This window comes from Erythrolamprus reginae, chromosome 5, assembly GCF_031021105.1.
Source record: "Erythrolamprus reginae isolate rEryReg1 chromosome 5, rEryReg1.hap1, whole genome shotgun sequence".
NCBI lineage: Eukaryota > Metazoa > Chordata > Lepidosauria > Squamata > Dipsadidae > Erythrolamprus > Erythrolamprus reginae.
Window position 1 is genome coordinate 36,570,208 of NC_091954.1, and position 13,795 is coordinate 36,584,002.

Sequence of the window (13,795 nt, forward strand, 5' to 3'; positions counted from 1 at the left end):
GAGGATCAGATATGGTACCACAAGGACAAGCACAGTCAATTACAGAAGATTGGAAGACCCGGGAGAAACAACTGATATCAATTGAGAATAAAGAACAAAGAGAAAGAGTAATGACGACAACATTACTCTTTCGGCAACAGAAAGACAGAAGCCTTAATATAGGAAACTCAAATAAAATAAAGCCTGGATGATGAATTTAAATAGATTTCAATAAATATTAATGGATTTAATTTACCAAATAAGAAAAACAGAATATTTAATAGACTCAAAAAATTGAATATGGACATAATTTGTTTACAAGAAGTACATATCAAAAAACAACATATCAAAAAACAACACATGTTAAGACATTTTTAGAACATAATTTGCTTGGAGATCTTTATGTGACACTAATATATCAGAGTAAAAGAGGAGTGGCTCTGTATATGTGGAAAAAATAGAATCAAAATTGTGTATGTTCTGATGAAGAAGGTAGAGTATTAATGGTGTAGATAAGAATGAATAATCAAAAGATATTGTTGATAGCAATATATGCTCCAAATGATAATCAAGAAGCATTCCCTAAAAAACTACATAAGCAAATTAATGAGTTAGGTTATGAGAACATTTGACTACTTGGAGATTTCAATGCCATACCTAAAACTGATCTGGACTGCAAGACTAGTAAGGAAAATAAAGTAGAAAGAAAAATTTTGCCTAGATCTTTTTTCAATATGATAGATGAGTGGAGAGACATTTGAAAGAAAAACAAAATACACTTTGGAAGTGAAGTAAAAGAATGAGAAATTAGATGGTAGGTACTCAGATGACGAAAAAAGAAATGGTGGCAGCACTAGATATTAATGTAACAGAAACTTAAGGTAGTTTATAATCTACATTACTTTATATATAAAAAATTATATTCTTATTTGGTAATTGGTTTAATTGTTGGAGTAATGGCATTGTTTTTCTTTTTAATAGTTGAGAATATTTGGTATATAGAATGTCAGATATAGAAGTTATTTGTTCATTTTTTGTTGTTTAAATATTTTTACCTGTTAATTAGATTAAATATTGGAGGGATGACGTTATGGTAGTTTAAATGAAAATAGAAAGGAATGAAGGTCCATTAAGTATATAATTGATATGAAAATGTTATATATGTATATGGTTAGGCATTAGTATTGTTTTTATTCATATATGTTTTATTTTAAGGTGGAGAAAAATAAACATTTTATAGCCCCCCCTCCAAATAAAAAACAACCACTCATTCGGCAACCCTACAAAGTTTTAAAAGAGTGATGTTACAAGTACAGTGAATGGTACTTCCAATTATTCCTCAACTTCTGGTTGTTTCCAGTATTTCCATCGAACCATGACTGTGGGGAACTATAGATCTGATTGCTTACTAAATAAATAAAATGAAATTTTGTATTTGATCCTAATCTCACTATTACAGCTACATTCCCATATACCCCTTGTTGGGAAACAAGTGACAAGTGATAATTAGCTCTAATCAGGCTAATATAAGATAATTCTACATTCTCTGTACAGTGGTACCTCTAACTAGGAACGCCTATACTTGTGAACTTTTCTAGATAAGAACCGAGTGTTCAAGATTTTTTTGCCTCTTCTCCAGAATCATTTTCCACTTACAAACCCGAGCCTCCAAAACTGTAACCGGAAAAGGTGAGGAGAAGCCTCTGTGGAGACTCTCTAGGAATCTCCTGGGAGGAAACAGAGCCGGAAAAGACAGGGAGAAATCTCCATGGGGCCTCTTTAGGAATCTCCTGGGAGGAAACAGGGCCTCCACCCTCCCTGTGGTTTCCCCAATCACATGCATTATTTGCTTTTACATTGCTTCTTCTTACAAACTTTTCTTCTTAAGAACCTGGTCAGGGAACGAATTAAGTTTGTAAGTAGAGGTACCACTGTATCTATGTTATGCTATGCTATGTTATTTTATGCTTAAGTAAAACATATAATGTATTTGATAAAATGCCTTACATCTTTTAGTTGAATTTCAACTTCATGTATGTTGACTGGCGTTCCAGCACAGTGCACAGCCTTTTCCTGCTTAAAAAATACAAGAGTGAAACAGTTCAATTCCATTAATTGAAAGCAGATGTCTTTTTGTTGAAAATAGGAGCAGATACTAATACATTATCCCTTGAAAGCACTATGTTTCTGTAATTTTTCAAACTGCTGAAGCATTCAAGATTCTACATATTGTATTTCTACAAAATATTTCCTTCTGCAGAATAAAAGGACTTGGCAAATTAAAAAATACTAAGCCGCATGGAACCTCGTTATATTTAGATGAGAGACCACTATACAATCCTATGGCTCACAACTTGGGAGGGAGGGATGGAGAAAGGGAGGAAGCAGAAAGTAATGGCAAACTGTTTCCGTACCCACACCAACATTGTCTTTTCTATGTCGTTATCATGAGTTGAATTGACTCAAAGGAGATTCTTTAATAAATTCCAGAACAGAATCTAATGAGCTACCTACAAATAGCAAAGTTTCATGTTCCTAACCCATACAGCCAACATGTATATATTTGAATTTAACTGTGCTTATTGTTTTGTATAACGGCTGACAAGTTTCAATTACCCAATATCTATAAACATCCTACCTGATTTGGACAAGCACCTGACTTACCACTGTGGCATTTGGTATTTTAATCTTCAAATTGTATAGGATTGATACTCTACTGCCACCTACTGTCAGTAAGTGGTACTTTTTAATCCTTTCCTATAATGTCTCTTAGCTAATCAGGTTAGTGAAATCAAATTTATAATCTCTTCAATTTGGCTTTTAACAGAGGAATGTCCACAAAAGCACTTTTCAGCATCTAATACAAGTGTACATAGAAATAAAAATTATGTAGGTCAATTTTTCATCTATCCTTATGGTTTATTTATTTATTTATTAATTTTGACTTAATTACACACAGTTATCAGAAGCCACCACGTGACTCAAATGCTATAAAAACCTGATCTCCCATTACAAATAATAAGAAGCCAGGGTGAAATTCTAGGACATTTATTCTCATTCAGCAGAATAATCGACATTACTGTGTGGATCACAGTATCTGTCTAATAAGTTTAAACTAAGGATGCTAAAGATAATAATTAATTTGTTAACTTCATTATTATGAGCACTTATTCAAAATAATACAATTTTAATAGAATTTCAAATTAAAAATGGAGTATTATAAAAATAAAATAGAGCATCAAAATATATAGCATTTATTAAAAACAAAAGCAACAAAATACATAAGGAGTAATTACCTTAGACTAATTCAAACAGCCATAGAGAGAAACAGGAATAAATGAATATGTATTTGTTAGCTATACCTGACTGTTAAGAGTTTAGAATACTGAAAAGTCAAATTTAAAATTTATCCTGAAGGACCATGAAATTACTATTTTATTAATTTAACTACTTTCCTGAATGTCATTTCTGAAATATTTGCTAGGAGGGAAACAATTAAGAACATCTGTTTTTGCTATGTCTGATTGTTAAGGGGGATGTGAATAAAATGTTATTCCAGTTTCAATAAAAGGAACAACAAAGGATATATGCAATTGATTCAATTTCCTCTAAGAGACATGGGGCATAAGCAATCTTGCGCAGGTGTGCCATTATATCGCTCTTCCAGATGAGATGAAAGTAAGGGTCCGAATCTGGCTAATGTAAAAGTTCTTTTCTATGTTCAGTACAAAATGCTTTCATGTTGTAATATGGCACCTGTGAATAGGCTCCTTAATATGCTTAAGTTACATGATTTTGCAATAAAACATAGGTCCTTTTTAAAGGACCTAGGAGAGCAATGGCAAACTTTTCTTCCCTCGGGTGCCTGCACGAGTGCCCCCACCCATAATTCAATGCCTGGGGATGGTGAAAATTGCCTCCCGTGCCCCCCCCCCCAGGCCCTCTGGAGGCCAGAAACAGCTCAGTTCCCAACTTCTGGTGGGCTTGGGGAGGGTAAAAATGCCCTTTCCCATCCCCCAGAAGCCCTCTGGAAGCTGAAAATGCCCTCCCAGGGCCTCTGTGTGAGCCGGAAACCAGCTGGCCAATGATCACATGCGTGCTGGAGCTGAGCTAGGGCAACGGCTCATGTGCCAGCAGATATGGCTCCACGTGCTACCTGTGGCACCTGAGCCATAGGTTCGCCATCACTGACCTAGGATCTTTAAAATCCTTCAATCTAGGTTCAGAATCAGCTACAGTGGTACCTCTACCTAAGAACACCTCTCCTTAAGAACTTTTCTAAATAAGAACCCAGTGTTCAAGATTTTTTTGCCTCTCCTTAAGAACCATTTTCTACTTAAGAGCCGGAGCCCGGAAAAATTTCCCAGGAAATTTGAGAGGGGCACGAAGGCCTGGCCATTTTTTTTTAAGCCTTAAAGTTTTGGATTTTTTTTATTCCCCTCACCTCACCTTCTTTCTTTGGCAACAACTGTCCTCCTCTTCTTTCTCCTCCTCCACCCACCCAAATTCCGAGCTTTTATTTCTTTCCTAATGGGTTTGCATGCATTATTTGCTTTTACATTGATTCCTATGGGAAAAACTGCTTCTACTTACAAACTTTTCTACTTAAGAACCTGGTCACAGAACGGATTAAGTTCGTAAGTAGAGGTACCACTGTATTTTTTATATCTGAAGAACTTTTTGGTAGCCAGTCAAGGCCAGTTACTGTGCAGACAATCTTGGATTTATTTCAATTAGTCATGAGGGTAGAAAGGTATTTTCTGAAGTTAAGGCAACCAAAGGGCTTTCAAAGATTAGTTTGAGTCAACATCTCAGAATGCAATGTCAAATTTGGACTTTAATGAAGTCCGGCTTATATCGAACCCTAATAATAAAGGATTAACTGGTCACATACAGGAGAGCATTTTGAAATTTTGGCCAAACAATTCCAGAGACTGGTAATAGCTGAGATCAGTGCATCATGTAGCAGACAGCTTTCAACTATGGTGATGGCATGCTTATTACTGTTGTGGGGTGATGAATTAGGAAATGCAGTTGTTACTTTGATCTTGCAAAGATGCAAATCACTAAGCCATCTTGTCCCATTTCCTTATTACTATTTTGCAATGACCCAATTTTTCATATTTATTTAATGCAGCTCAGAGGTTGACTCAGCCTTCCATCCTTCTGTGGTGGGTAAAATGAGGACCCAGATTGTTGGGGGGCAATATGCTGATTCTGTAAAGCCGCTTAGAGAGGGCTGTAAAAGCACTATGAAGCGGTATGTAAGTCTAAATGCTATTGCTATTTCCCAACTTGTTAACTCTGAGTGGCTCACAGCAAACAGCAATGTGCAATCCAAATAAAATGGACAAGATGGTGACTTTGGCCAATAGCATCAAACATACATCCCACAAGTCAGGGAATAGAACCAGGTCTTTAAGACTCTCTGGCACATCATCAGGCCAAGAGCTGCCCAATCTCAGGGGGAATCTCATTCCAAAGGACAGGTGCTATGGCAGAGAACTCACATTTTCTTCCTATTCTCAAGCAGTGCTGTGACAGATAGCACTGCTTGAGATACAGAACCTAGAGTACATCAACCCTGTCGGATCAAGCCATACAGGTCAGTCCCTCATAAAATCAGGTTCTAGGCAACAAAGGGCTCCATAGCGCAAAGCCAGTACAGTATCTTGAATTACATCTGGAAGCAAATTGCTTATGAATCAAACAGGCACACCTGACATTGCCTGTGCCACTGCATTCTGGATCAGCTGAAGATTACTGGTGGTGCACAAAGGCAGCCCAATGTAGAATGCACTGAAGTAAGCTGCAAAGTGGAGGGCTTTCTAATCAAGGAAAGGGCATACACCAAGTGAAGCATTTCTCACTCAGCACGAGCTGTGAGTTCAGGCAGACAAACCCCTCCCCCCCATTGCACATCACCCTTAAATAGGCAAATGCTACCTCATCCAAGACTAATCAGGGAAAGCATTTTGAAATTCCCTGACATTTCCCTGTAACTTGCGATCTAGTTAAGGCACGGTTGCAGATGATGTCATCCCAAACGGCTAAGCCGTAGAGAAATATCGGTAGCTGGGGAAGCATGTTGTTGCCACAGTTATGCTCATTTTTGCTTCACTCTGCTAGGCAGCATGTGTCAGGCCCAAAGTCATTATGTGAAGTCAAAGGTTTTGGCCTGACACAGCTAGCAGCGATAGGGTAACGGGAGGGGTGAGAGAGAGAGAGAGAGAGAGAGATTGATACCACCACACATTCCTTTACGCAGAGTCCAAGGGCAACTAAACTAATGAAGAAACCAGTAATCCTTGCACCAGATTGGTCCACATGATTGCACTTGTGGGTGTGGGGATGTGAAATGAACCTTAACCTGGATGGGAATTGAAGAGAAATTCAGTGTTGGAATGATCGGTCACAGATCCAAAATGGCTTTGCTAATAAATCGAACCTTGTGTGAGCACAGGAGTGGAATGTGATTTATTTCTCAGATGCTGACAGCGCAATTGGGGGGTTATTTTTAATATGATTTTTCCGCTGCCTTTTAAACATTTTAATAGTTTGGGTTTTTTCCCTGCTTTATTCTGTTTTTTTCACGAATTCCCTGATAATTCTAATTTCCCTGTTTTCCAGGTTTGCTGGACACCCTGCTAATAAGTTTAAAAGAGTTTAGTCCCAAGTAACTTCCAAATAGCACAATGAGGAAAAAGGGTTATTAGGTAACATTGTTCCCATTTTTATAAACTCACCTGGGTGATCTGGACATCACTGGCCCTTTCAAGTTCTGTACATCTGGCAGAAACTGCAGATATGTTATTTTTCTGCCATTCCACTTCTTCCGAGAGTGAATTCAGTAGCTGTTCCCGCTTAGCCACTTCTTTTGTTTTCTCTTCTAGCTGACCTCTTAGAGAAGCAACATCTGTACTTTTGCTTCTACTCCTTAACTCATCTTTCAGGACCTGGATTTCTTGATCTTTCTTTCCAAGTTTATTTTTATATTCTTCTGTTTCTGTTTGAAGGGCAAGTATTTTCTATATGAAGCACAAGCAGGCATTTAATAAGGAGGGGTTAAAGGTCAGTTTCCAAACTATAAATTCCTGATTGAGTACAAATGGCTAATCATGCTGGCAAATATTAATCTATTGAAGAATAAAGATAGTAACATTAAGCTTATGGCACAGGATTTTGAATATGATTGTACTATTTTGTCTAGAAATTGCCCCTTTTATTGTAGGTACACTCTCATTAAAATCATCTAGTATGGCAAGGCATAGACAAAAAAAACCTCCCCAAAGAACTAAAACAAGACAAAAAAGACAGCAGTTAAGTTCAATTCTTAGGAAATCAATGATTTAATGTTAATACGAAAGGGGGAAAAAATAAAAGATCCTCCACCAACTTAACTACCGGTAACAAAAAAAAAGTCTCAACACAAACTCCACAATATAAATATGTGATATGTACATAAACAGCTCAGATGATGCATTTTCAGCTATTTACAATTAAATTGCTTTACAAAATGCTTTGTCTCAGTCTTAATATCTAGGTCAGTGATGCTGAACCTATGGCATGGGTGCCACAGGCGGCACACAGAGCCATATCTGAAGGCACATGAGGCATTACCCTATGTCAGCTCCAGCATGCATGTATGTGCTGGCCAGCTGATTTTTGGCCTTCTTTTCAGCCATTTTGTCTCTCCCCAGGCTTCAGGCCTCCTGAACCCAGGGGATGGCAAAAAAACAGTCCAACGGGTCTACCAGAAGTCCGGATGTTTCAGTGAGGCCTGTGTGCACATGTGCTGGTAGGAGGGCATTGCATTATGGGTGTGGGTGCACACATGCACGCTATCGTGCTGCGCACACACCCAAGGCAAAAAAAAAAGGTTCGCCATCACTGATCTAGGTTTTAATTTAGATGCAAAACAAGGATTATTTTAATTTATATCACCTCCAGAAGCCTCTTCCTTTCTTCGGGTGTCATTTTTCTTTTCTCTTTAATGATTTCTTCCAAAGACTTTTTCAAAGCTGCGTTTTCTTTCTTGTACGTCTGCAATTCTGTTTCAGATTTGGAATCACCACACTTGAATCCCCACTTCTTTGATGTCATACTTGAGGTTCTCCAAAAAAATCATCAGGCATTATTCAAGAAGCAGGCACTTCATCTGTAAGATTTTTTTTTTGGGGGGGGGGGGGAATTCCTGTAAATTCCAAATCCACAAACAGTACAAGCCCAATTCATATTTTTATTGTATACCAACAGTGTTTTGCCACAGAAACATGTAGGATTCTGCCCCATCATAAATATTATGAAAAATAAAAATTACTTTCAAAACCGTCTGAACATTTTGGTAAAATAGCAAAAATTCTTCCCAAATACAACATTAAACCTTAAAAATTGATATTAGGAAGAAATTAAAGAGAATAGATACAACGTAGATCTTAATTGTCTTCATCTAGCCATGCTAAACCTATCCAAATGAGGTAGCCTATGCCAGAAGTATTACCATAAAGAATCTTGCTACTGGATGTATCGCTTTTAAAAACAATAAAATCTGAAGTGCAGCCAGATAAATTTGAGAGCAAAGAGGTGAGGAGAACCCGTCAACCCAATTCAGATGCCTCTCCAATTGTTGCTTGTTTTGTGGAAGGAAAAATTTCATGGACTTGTATTTTTTTATGGACATCAGCTGCGGTGAATAATAATTTTATTGATTAAAAGGCTTCATCTCAGATTTGCCTTTATTAAATATTAAATTGAAGTAAATGGAAATACCCTCAAATATGACATACCTACTCAAAAGGTTTGGGATAGAAAAATAGCTCTAAAAATAACTGCCAGCCATTTCCCCTCAGCCCAATCCACCTTATCTTGTCATGGGGAAATAGACAGAAGCATAAAACACATTCACTGCCTTAAGTTTTATATATGTAGAGAGATGGCAGCTCAGACCATGCTTTGTTCACCCGAGCACAAAACCAAAAACAACAGCCTGAAGATGACGAGTGGGACCTCATCGAAACGTTGCCAAGAGTCAATCAACCTTACATGGGAAAAGACTCGAATATGCCAAGACCTTAATTTTAAAAATTCAGCAAAAACATATGATACATACATACATACATACATATAGTATATATATATGTAAGTGTATATATAAAACATATTTTATTTCCACCACATTCAACATTTTTGCCTTGTGTGCTGAATTGTTTTATGGTGTTTTGATTTGAGCAGATAATCAACTTTAGAAAAAGCATAACTGTTGTGATAAGATAAAGTCAAATTAATTAAATTAATTAAATTAATTTGACTTTATCTTATTTCAAGTCACCCTCACTATTGAGTGCAACCAAGTCCTTTTTTTTTGGCAAAGGGTGTTCGAAATGGCTTTGTCCTTGCCTAGTTCCTTGATGTCCCAAGGGAGACACAGTCTAGGGATTTCTTAGTGATCTCCTTTCCAGCCCTAAGAGAGATGAGTGTGCGTTCCCTTGAAGACTGAAACGTGATTTTTCAGGAAAAAATTGGACTTTCTTTCCAGCTCTGACTGGATGGTGGGGAAAGGAAGGATTTATATTCCTTGCAGGCAGCTGATCATTTGCATGCTTTTAGAGAGTAATTGGAGGTTTATCTGTGTATTCAGGGTCACCTGAGTAATGCAAATTGGTGTGGAGCCTTCTTGGAAGATGTAAACCAAGTGGCCTCATAGACTCTCTAAAAAGAATGCAAATGGCCAGCTGTCTGCAAGGAATATAAATCCTTCCATAGAAGACACTAGACCAGTGATGTCGAACCTATGGCACGGGTGCCACAGGTGGCACGCTGAGCTCCAATGTGCATGTGTGTGCTGGCCAGCTGATTTTTGGCTCGCACAGGGAGGACATTTTTGGCTTCCAGAGTGCCTCTGGGGGGATGGGGGAGGGCGTCTTTACCATCCCCTTGCCTTTGGAAGCCTTTGGAGCCTGGGGAGGGCGAAACACAAGCCTACTGGGCCCACCAGAAGTTGGGAAAGAGGCTGTTTCTAGCCTCCAGAGGTGTGGGGGAAGCTTTTTTTGCCCTCCCCAGGCATTGAATTCTGGGTGTGGGCACTCGCATATGCGCAATAGCTCACACGCACACACTTTTGGCACCCAAGGAAAACAAGGTTCGCCATCACTGCACTAGACAGTCATTTGTCTGAAATGGAATAGGTTCTCCTGCTTCAGCAGGGAGCTGGACTAAAGGATCTCAAAGTTTCTGCTCTACCCTGCTCTATATTCCATTCATTCCCCATCGTCTATCAGAGCGAGAAGTGAAATGTCTTCAAAGAACAAAAAAACAAGAAAATCCATCTGTCTCTTGAAAAAAGCACCTTTGGGACCCTCATAATCTTGGAGGTCTGTACCTACATTAAGTGTGGTACCTCATGATTCTTGACAAGTTTATCTTTTCTTTTAAGTACACTGAGAGCATATGCACCAAAGACAAATCCCTTGGGTGTCCAATTACACTTGGACAATAAAGAATTCTATTCTATTCTATTCCTAATTTGATTCTATTCCCATTCCTAATTCTATTCTATTCCCAATTTGATTCTGTTCCTAGTCCTAATTCACTTCTATTCCTATTTTTAATTCTATTCTAATTCCATTCCTATTCCTAATTCTATTCGTTTCTAATCCTATCCCTAATTCTATTCTATTCCTAATTCCATTCCATTCCTATTTCTATTCCTAATTTGTTTCTATTCGTATTTCTATTCCTATTTTTAATTCTATTCTATTCTATTCTAATTCCATTCCTAATTCTATTCCTATTTCCAATGCTATTCCTAAATTGATTCTATTTCTAATTCTATTTCTATTGTAGACATCAGTCAAAGACAATAACCACATGTTGAGGCCCACTTCCAAAGCAGACCTCCCTTTCTTTCCACACTGCTCCAAATGGACCAAGGTGCCAAGGGCGGAAAAATGCAGCCGCCGAGCGTCCCCGGCCTTCCCCATACACACCTCAGCAAAGTCTCTGGAGCGCTAGGTGGACACAGCCGGGCGGAGAAGGGCGCTTGAAGATGGCAAGACGACGGCACCACCGACAGCACCGCGCCCTCCCTTCCACGGAAGGAAGGGGACGGGACGAGACAGCCCGGAGCGGAGCGGAGCGGTGAGCAGGAAACAACGGCAGAACCGCTCCGCTTCGAACTGACGCCCGCTCGAACGCGGCTTCCGAGAGTTTGAATCCAGCGGCTGCAGGTGACGCCATTTCCGTCCGGTTGCCAGGCTACGAGCGCCGCGTGGAGCCAAAACGAATGGACGGCGGAACTCGATGAGTTCGTTCCCTTCCCCGACATTCCAAGTGAAGCGATCGCGAGCCGCGTTAATGAAAGGAACCGGGGGGGGGGGGGGGAGTTGGCTGGAGTTTGGGGAAACCCCCCCCCCCACGGGATAGTTTAATGACAGTCTTATTTTCTAATCAGTGGTTTTTGCACAAAGTCTGGAGATATTTCTTCGGTCTGAGGGGCGTGCATAAGCGCACTATTCTGCCTACCGTCCCTGTCCTGCTGTCCTATTATCATTTTTATCACTTCTTTATACTTTGTTATGTTAATGCAAACCATAATTCTATACGTTTGATAAATAAAATAAAAATAAAATAAAATTACCGCCCGTAGTCAAAATTAACAATTCTTTTTTTTAAATTAAGGAAGTCAGGATAGAATTTAGCTATATAAACAAGACTAGTTAGTATATGGCATATAAATATAAAAAAAAAACCAGTCAATAATCACTTATCTAAAATAGTACGGGTTCTCCTGCTTGAGCAGGGACCTGGACTATTCTATTCTATTCTATTCTATTCATCTGACATATCTAGGAAATCAGTCTAGCACAGGTAGCATGAAAAATAGCTGGACTGTTCGGACCTGTGTGGAATTTCCAAATATTTTTTATTACATGCATGGGTGTCTCTGATTTACAACCCCCCCCAGCAGATAATAGCATTGCTGTCAACAATAATCCAGTAATGACACAACTCAATATTATTATTATTATTATTATTATTATTATTATTATTATTATTATTATTATTTAGATTTGTATGCCGCCCTTCTCCAAAGACTCGGGGCAGCTCACAATCATCTTTTGCTGATCTTTAGAGATCACAGTACTCTTCCATGTGGCAAAAGTCCCGGTCTCTATTGCGACTAATTCCGAGTAGAACTGGGTAGAGATGTACTCAAAATATTATGTGTGGGGTTCATCATCTGAGATTGGTGGAAACGAAATAATGCAAGTCCTAACCAGGAATCTAAGAATGACTACTGCAATATCTAAGAATATAGGCAATTCCAAGTAAGTGGATTTTTGTAAAATTATGGTGTTTGGTCTGATAAATTCAATATTTCCAGTTACTGAGTAGATAATCAAGAAGGTTTATTAATATTGATATAGTATTATTACCATGCATGTTTAACTCTTTGTTTCCATAATGTAAGTCTGCTGGAGTTTATGGAGTTGTGCTGGGTATTACTCTTAATAAGTAAATACCTGTGCATGTCCACAGACTGAAGTGGCTGCTGGAAAAGTGGTGTCTGAAGCTCAGGGAAACCTCCTCTGACCCCAGTGGATGCCAATTATTGGAAGCTGAAAATCCATGATTTTACTGACCCAACCATGAGATCATTTTGACAGATGGTCCTCCTGCACTGCTTCTCTCCCCTTCCTCCACCTTAGGCAGTGGGTTGCAGTGTTACAGGGGTTAAGAAAAGAAGAAATGGGTACATTACTATTAGTTTTCTGTCTCTTAGAATCATTGCTCTATGGAATGGAAACTGATATGAAGTTTCCTTCTGCTCTGCATATTTTGCACCTGGAGTCGGATAGAGATTGATTATTCTACTTCTCTCATCTCCTTTTTTTCCTGGATGATGGCAGGAGAGATGGGAGAGCGAGAGGAGGCACCAGTTTTCTTGGAACCAACACCCCACCCCAATTTCTTTTTCCCTCTGAAAGAAGAAGTGGGACAAAGGGCCAAATCATAACCTCTGGGTTTGGGGTGGGAAGGAGATTAATTGTTTGAGTATTGGGAGAACTGGCACTAAAAAGATCAGCTTTTCCTCTACTACAGTATATTGCTATTCCTGCATCCATGGGAAAAATAAAGGGGGAGACAAGTGTTCTCCGCCCCCATGTCTCTTGCCGGTAGAACTCACACACATCATCTTATCCAGGAAGGCTTCCTCCCTATTCATCCACCCAGGTATTAGGACCTGCAGTGTTGGTCTGCAGGTGGGACTGCATCTATGAGAAATGGCCAGCAGGTTTATGATAACCATGTAGCTCTAACACTGGCAGGTGGGTAAGGCACTGCTCTGTTAGGACTGGGTCAGTGGTGGGTTGCTCCTGGTTTGGCCCGGTTCTGTGAAGCGGTAGCTGCGGTGGTGGGAGGCTCCATCTACCCACCCGGGATGCTTCTGCGTGCAGATCAGTAGCAATGGATTTTAGAACCCACTACTGGGCTGGGTATATAGCTGTGGTTTCTCTTGACAGCATTCTGATCATACAGATATCTCTCCCTTCCCAACATATTCCTTAATATTTGGGAATCTGCTACCAGGTCTGGCAGTGTTGCCAAGAGAAATGGGGAGACAGATCCAGGTGTGTCCAGAGGATGGTTTCAAAAAGTTATCATCTTTGTGATTGAAGCTCCTCCCTCTTTTACAGTATGTGACCTGTGTTTCATCTAAAAAGGAACATGCTTTGAGTGCATGGTTGGGGCTGCCATCCTGATTCTTTGGCAGAATAGCCAGCAGAGATTCTGAACCTGAAAATTTTCAGGAAAT

At 39.3% G+C, this 13,795-nt stretch overlaps 1 protein-coding gene across 8 annotated transcripts in view; it reads right to left on the reverse strand.

Annotated features, from left to right (window-relative positions):
- The window catches only part of CEP55 (centrosomal protein 55), a 31,095-nt gene extending 19,866 nt beyond the window's left edge, over positions 1–11,229 (reverse strand). For 2 of the 8 annotated variants that reach the window (XM_070752377.1, XM_070752372.1), the window contains exons 1-4: positions 10,965–11,222; positions 7,924–8,137; positions 6,726–7,007; positions 1,987–2,055 (exon numbers count right to left, since the gene is read on the reverse strand). In XM_070752377.1, the coding sequence (XP_070608478.1) occupies positions 1,987–2,055; positions 6,726–7,007; positions 7,924–8,082 (510 nt within the window). In that variant the 5' untranslated portion in view covers positions 8,083–8,137; positions 10,965–11,222. Of the gene's footprint in view, positions 1–1,986; positions 2,056–6,725; positions 7,008–7,923; positions 8,174–10,964 lie in introns of all 8 variants that reach the window. The other 6 variants (XM_070752378.1, XM_070752374.1, XM_070752375.1 and 3 more) reach the window with 5 other exon arrangements.
- Between the last annotated feature and the right edge of the window lie 2,566 nt (positions 11,230–13,795).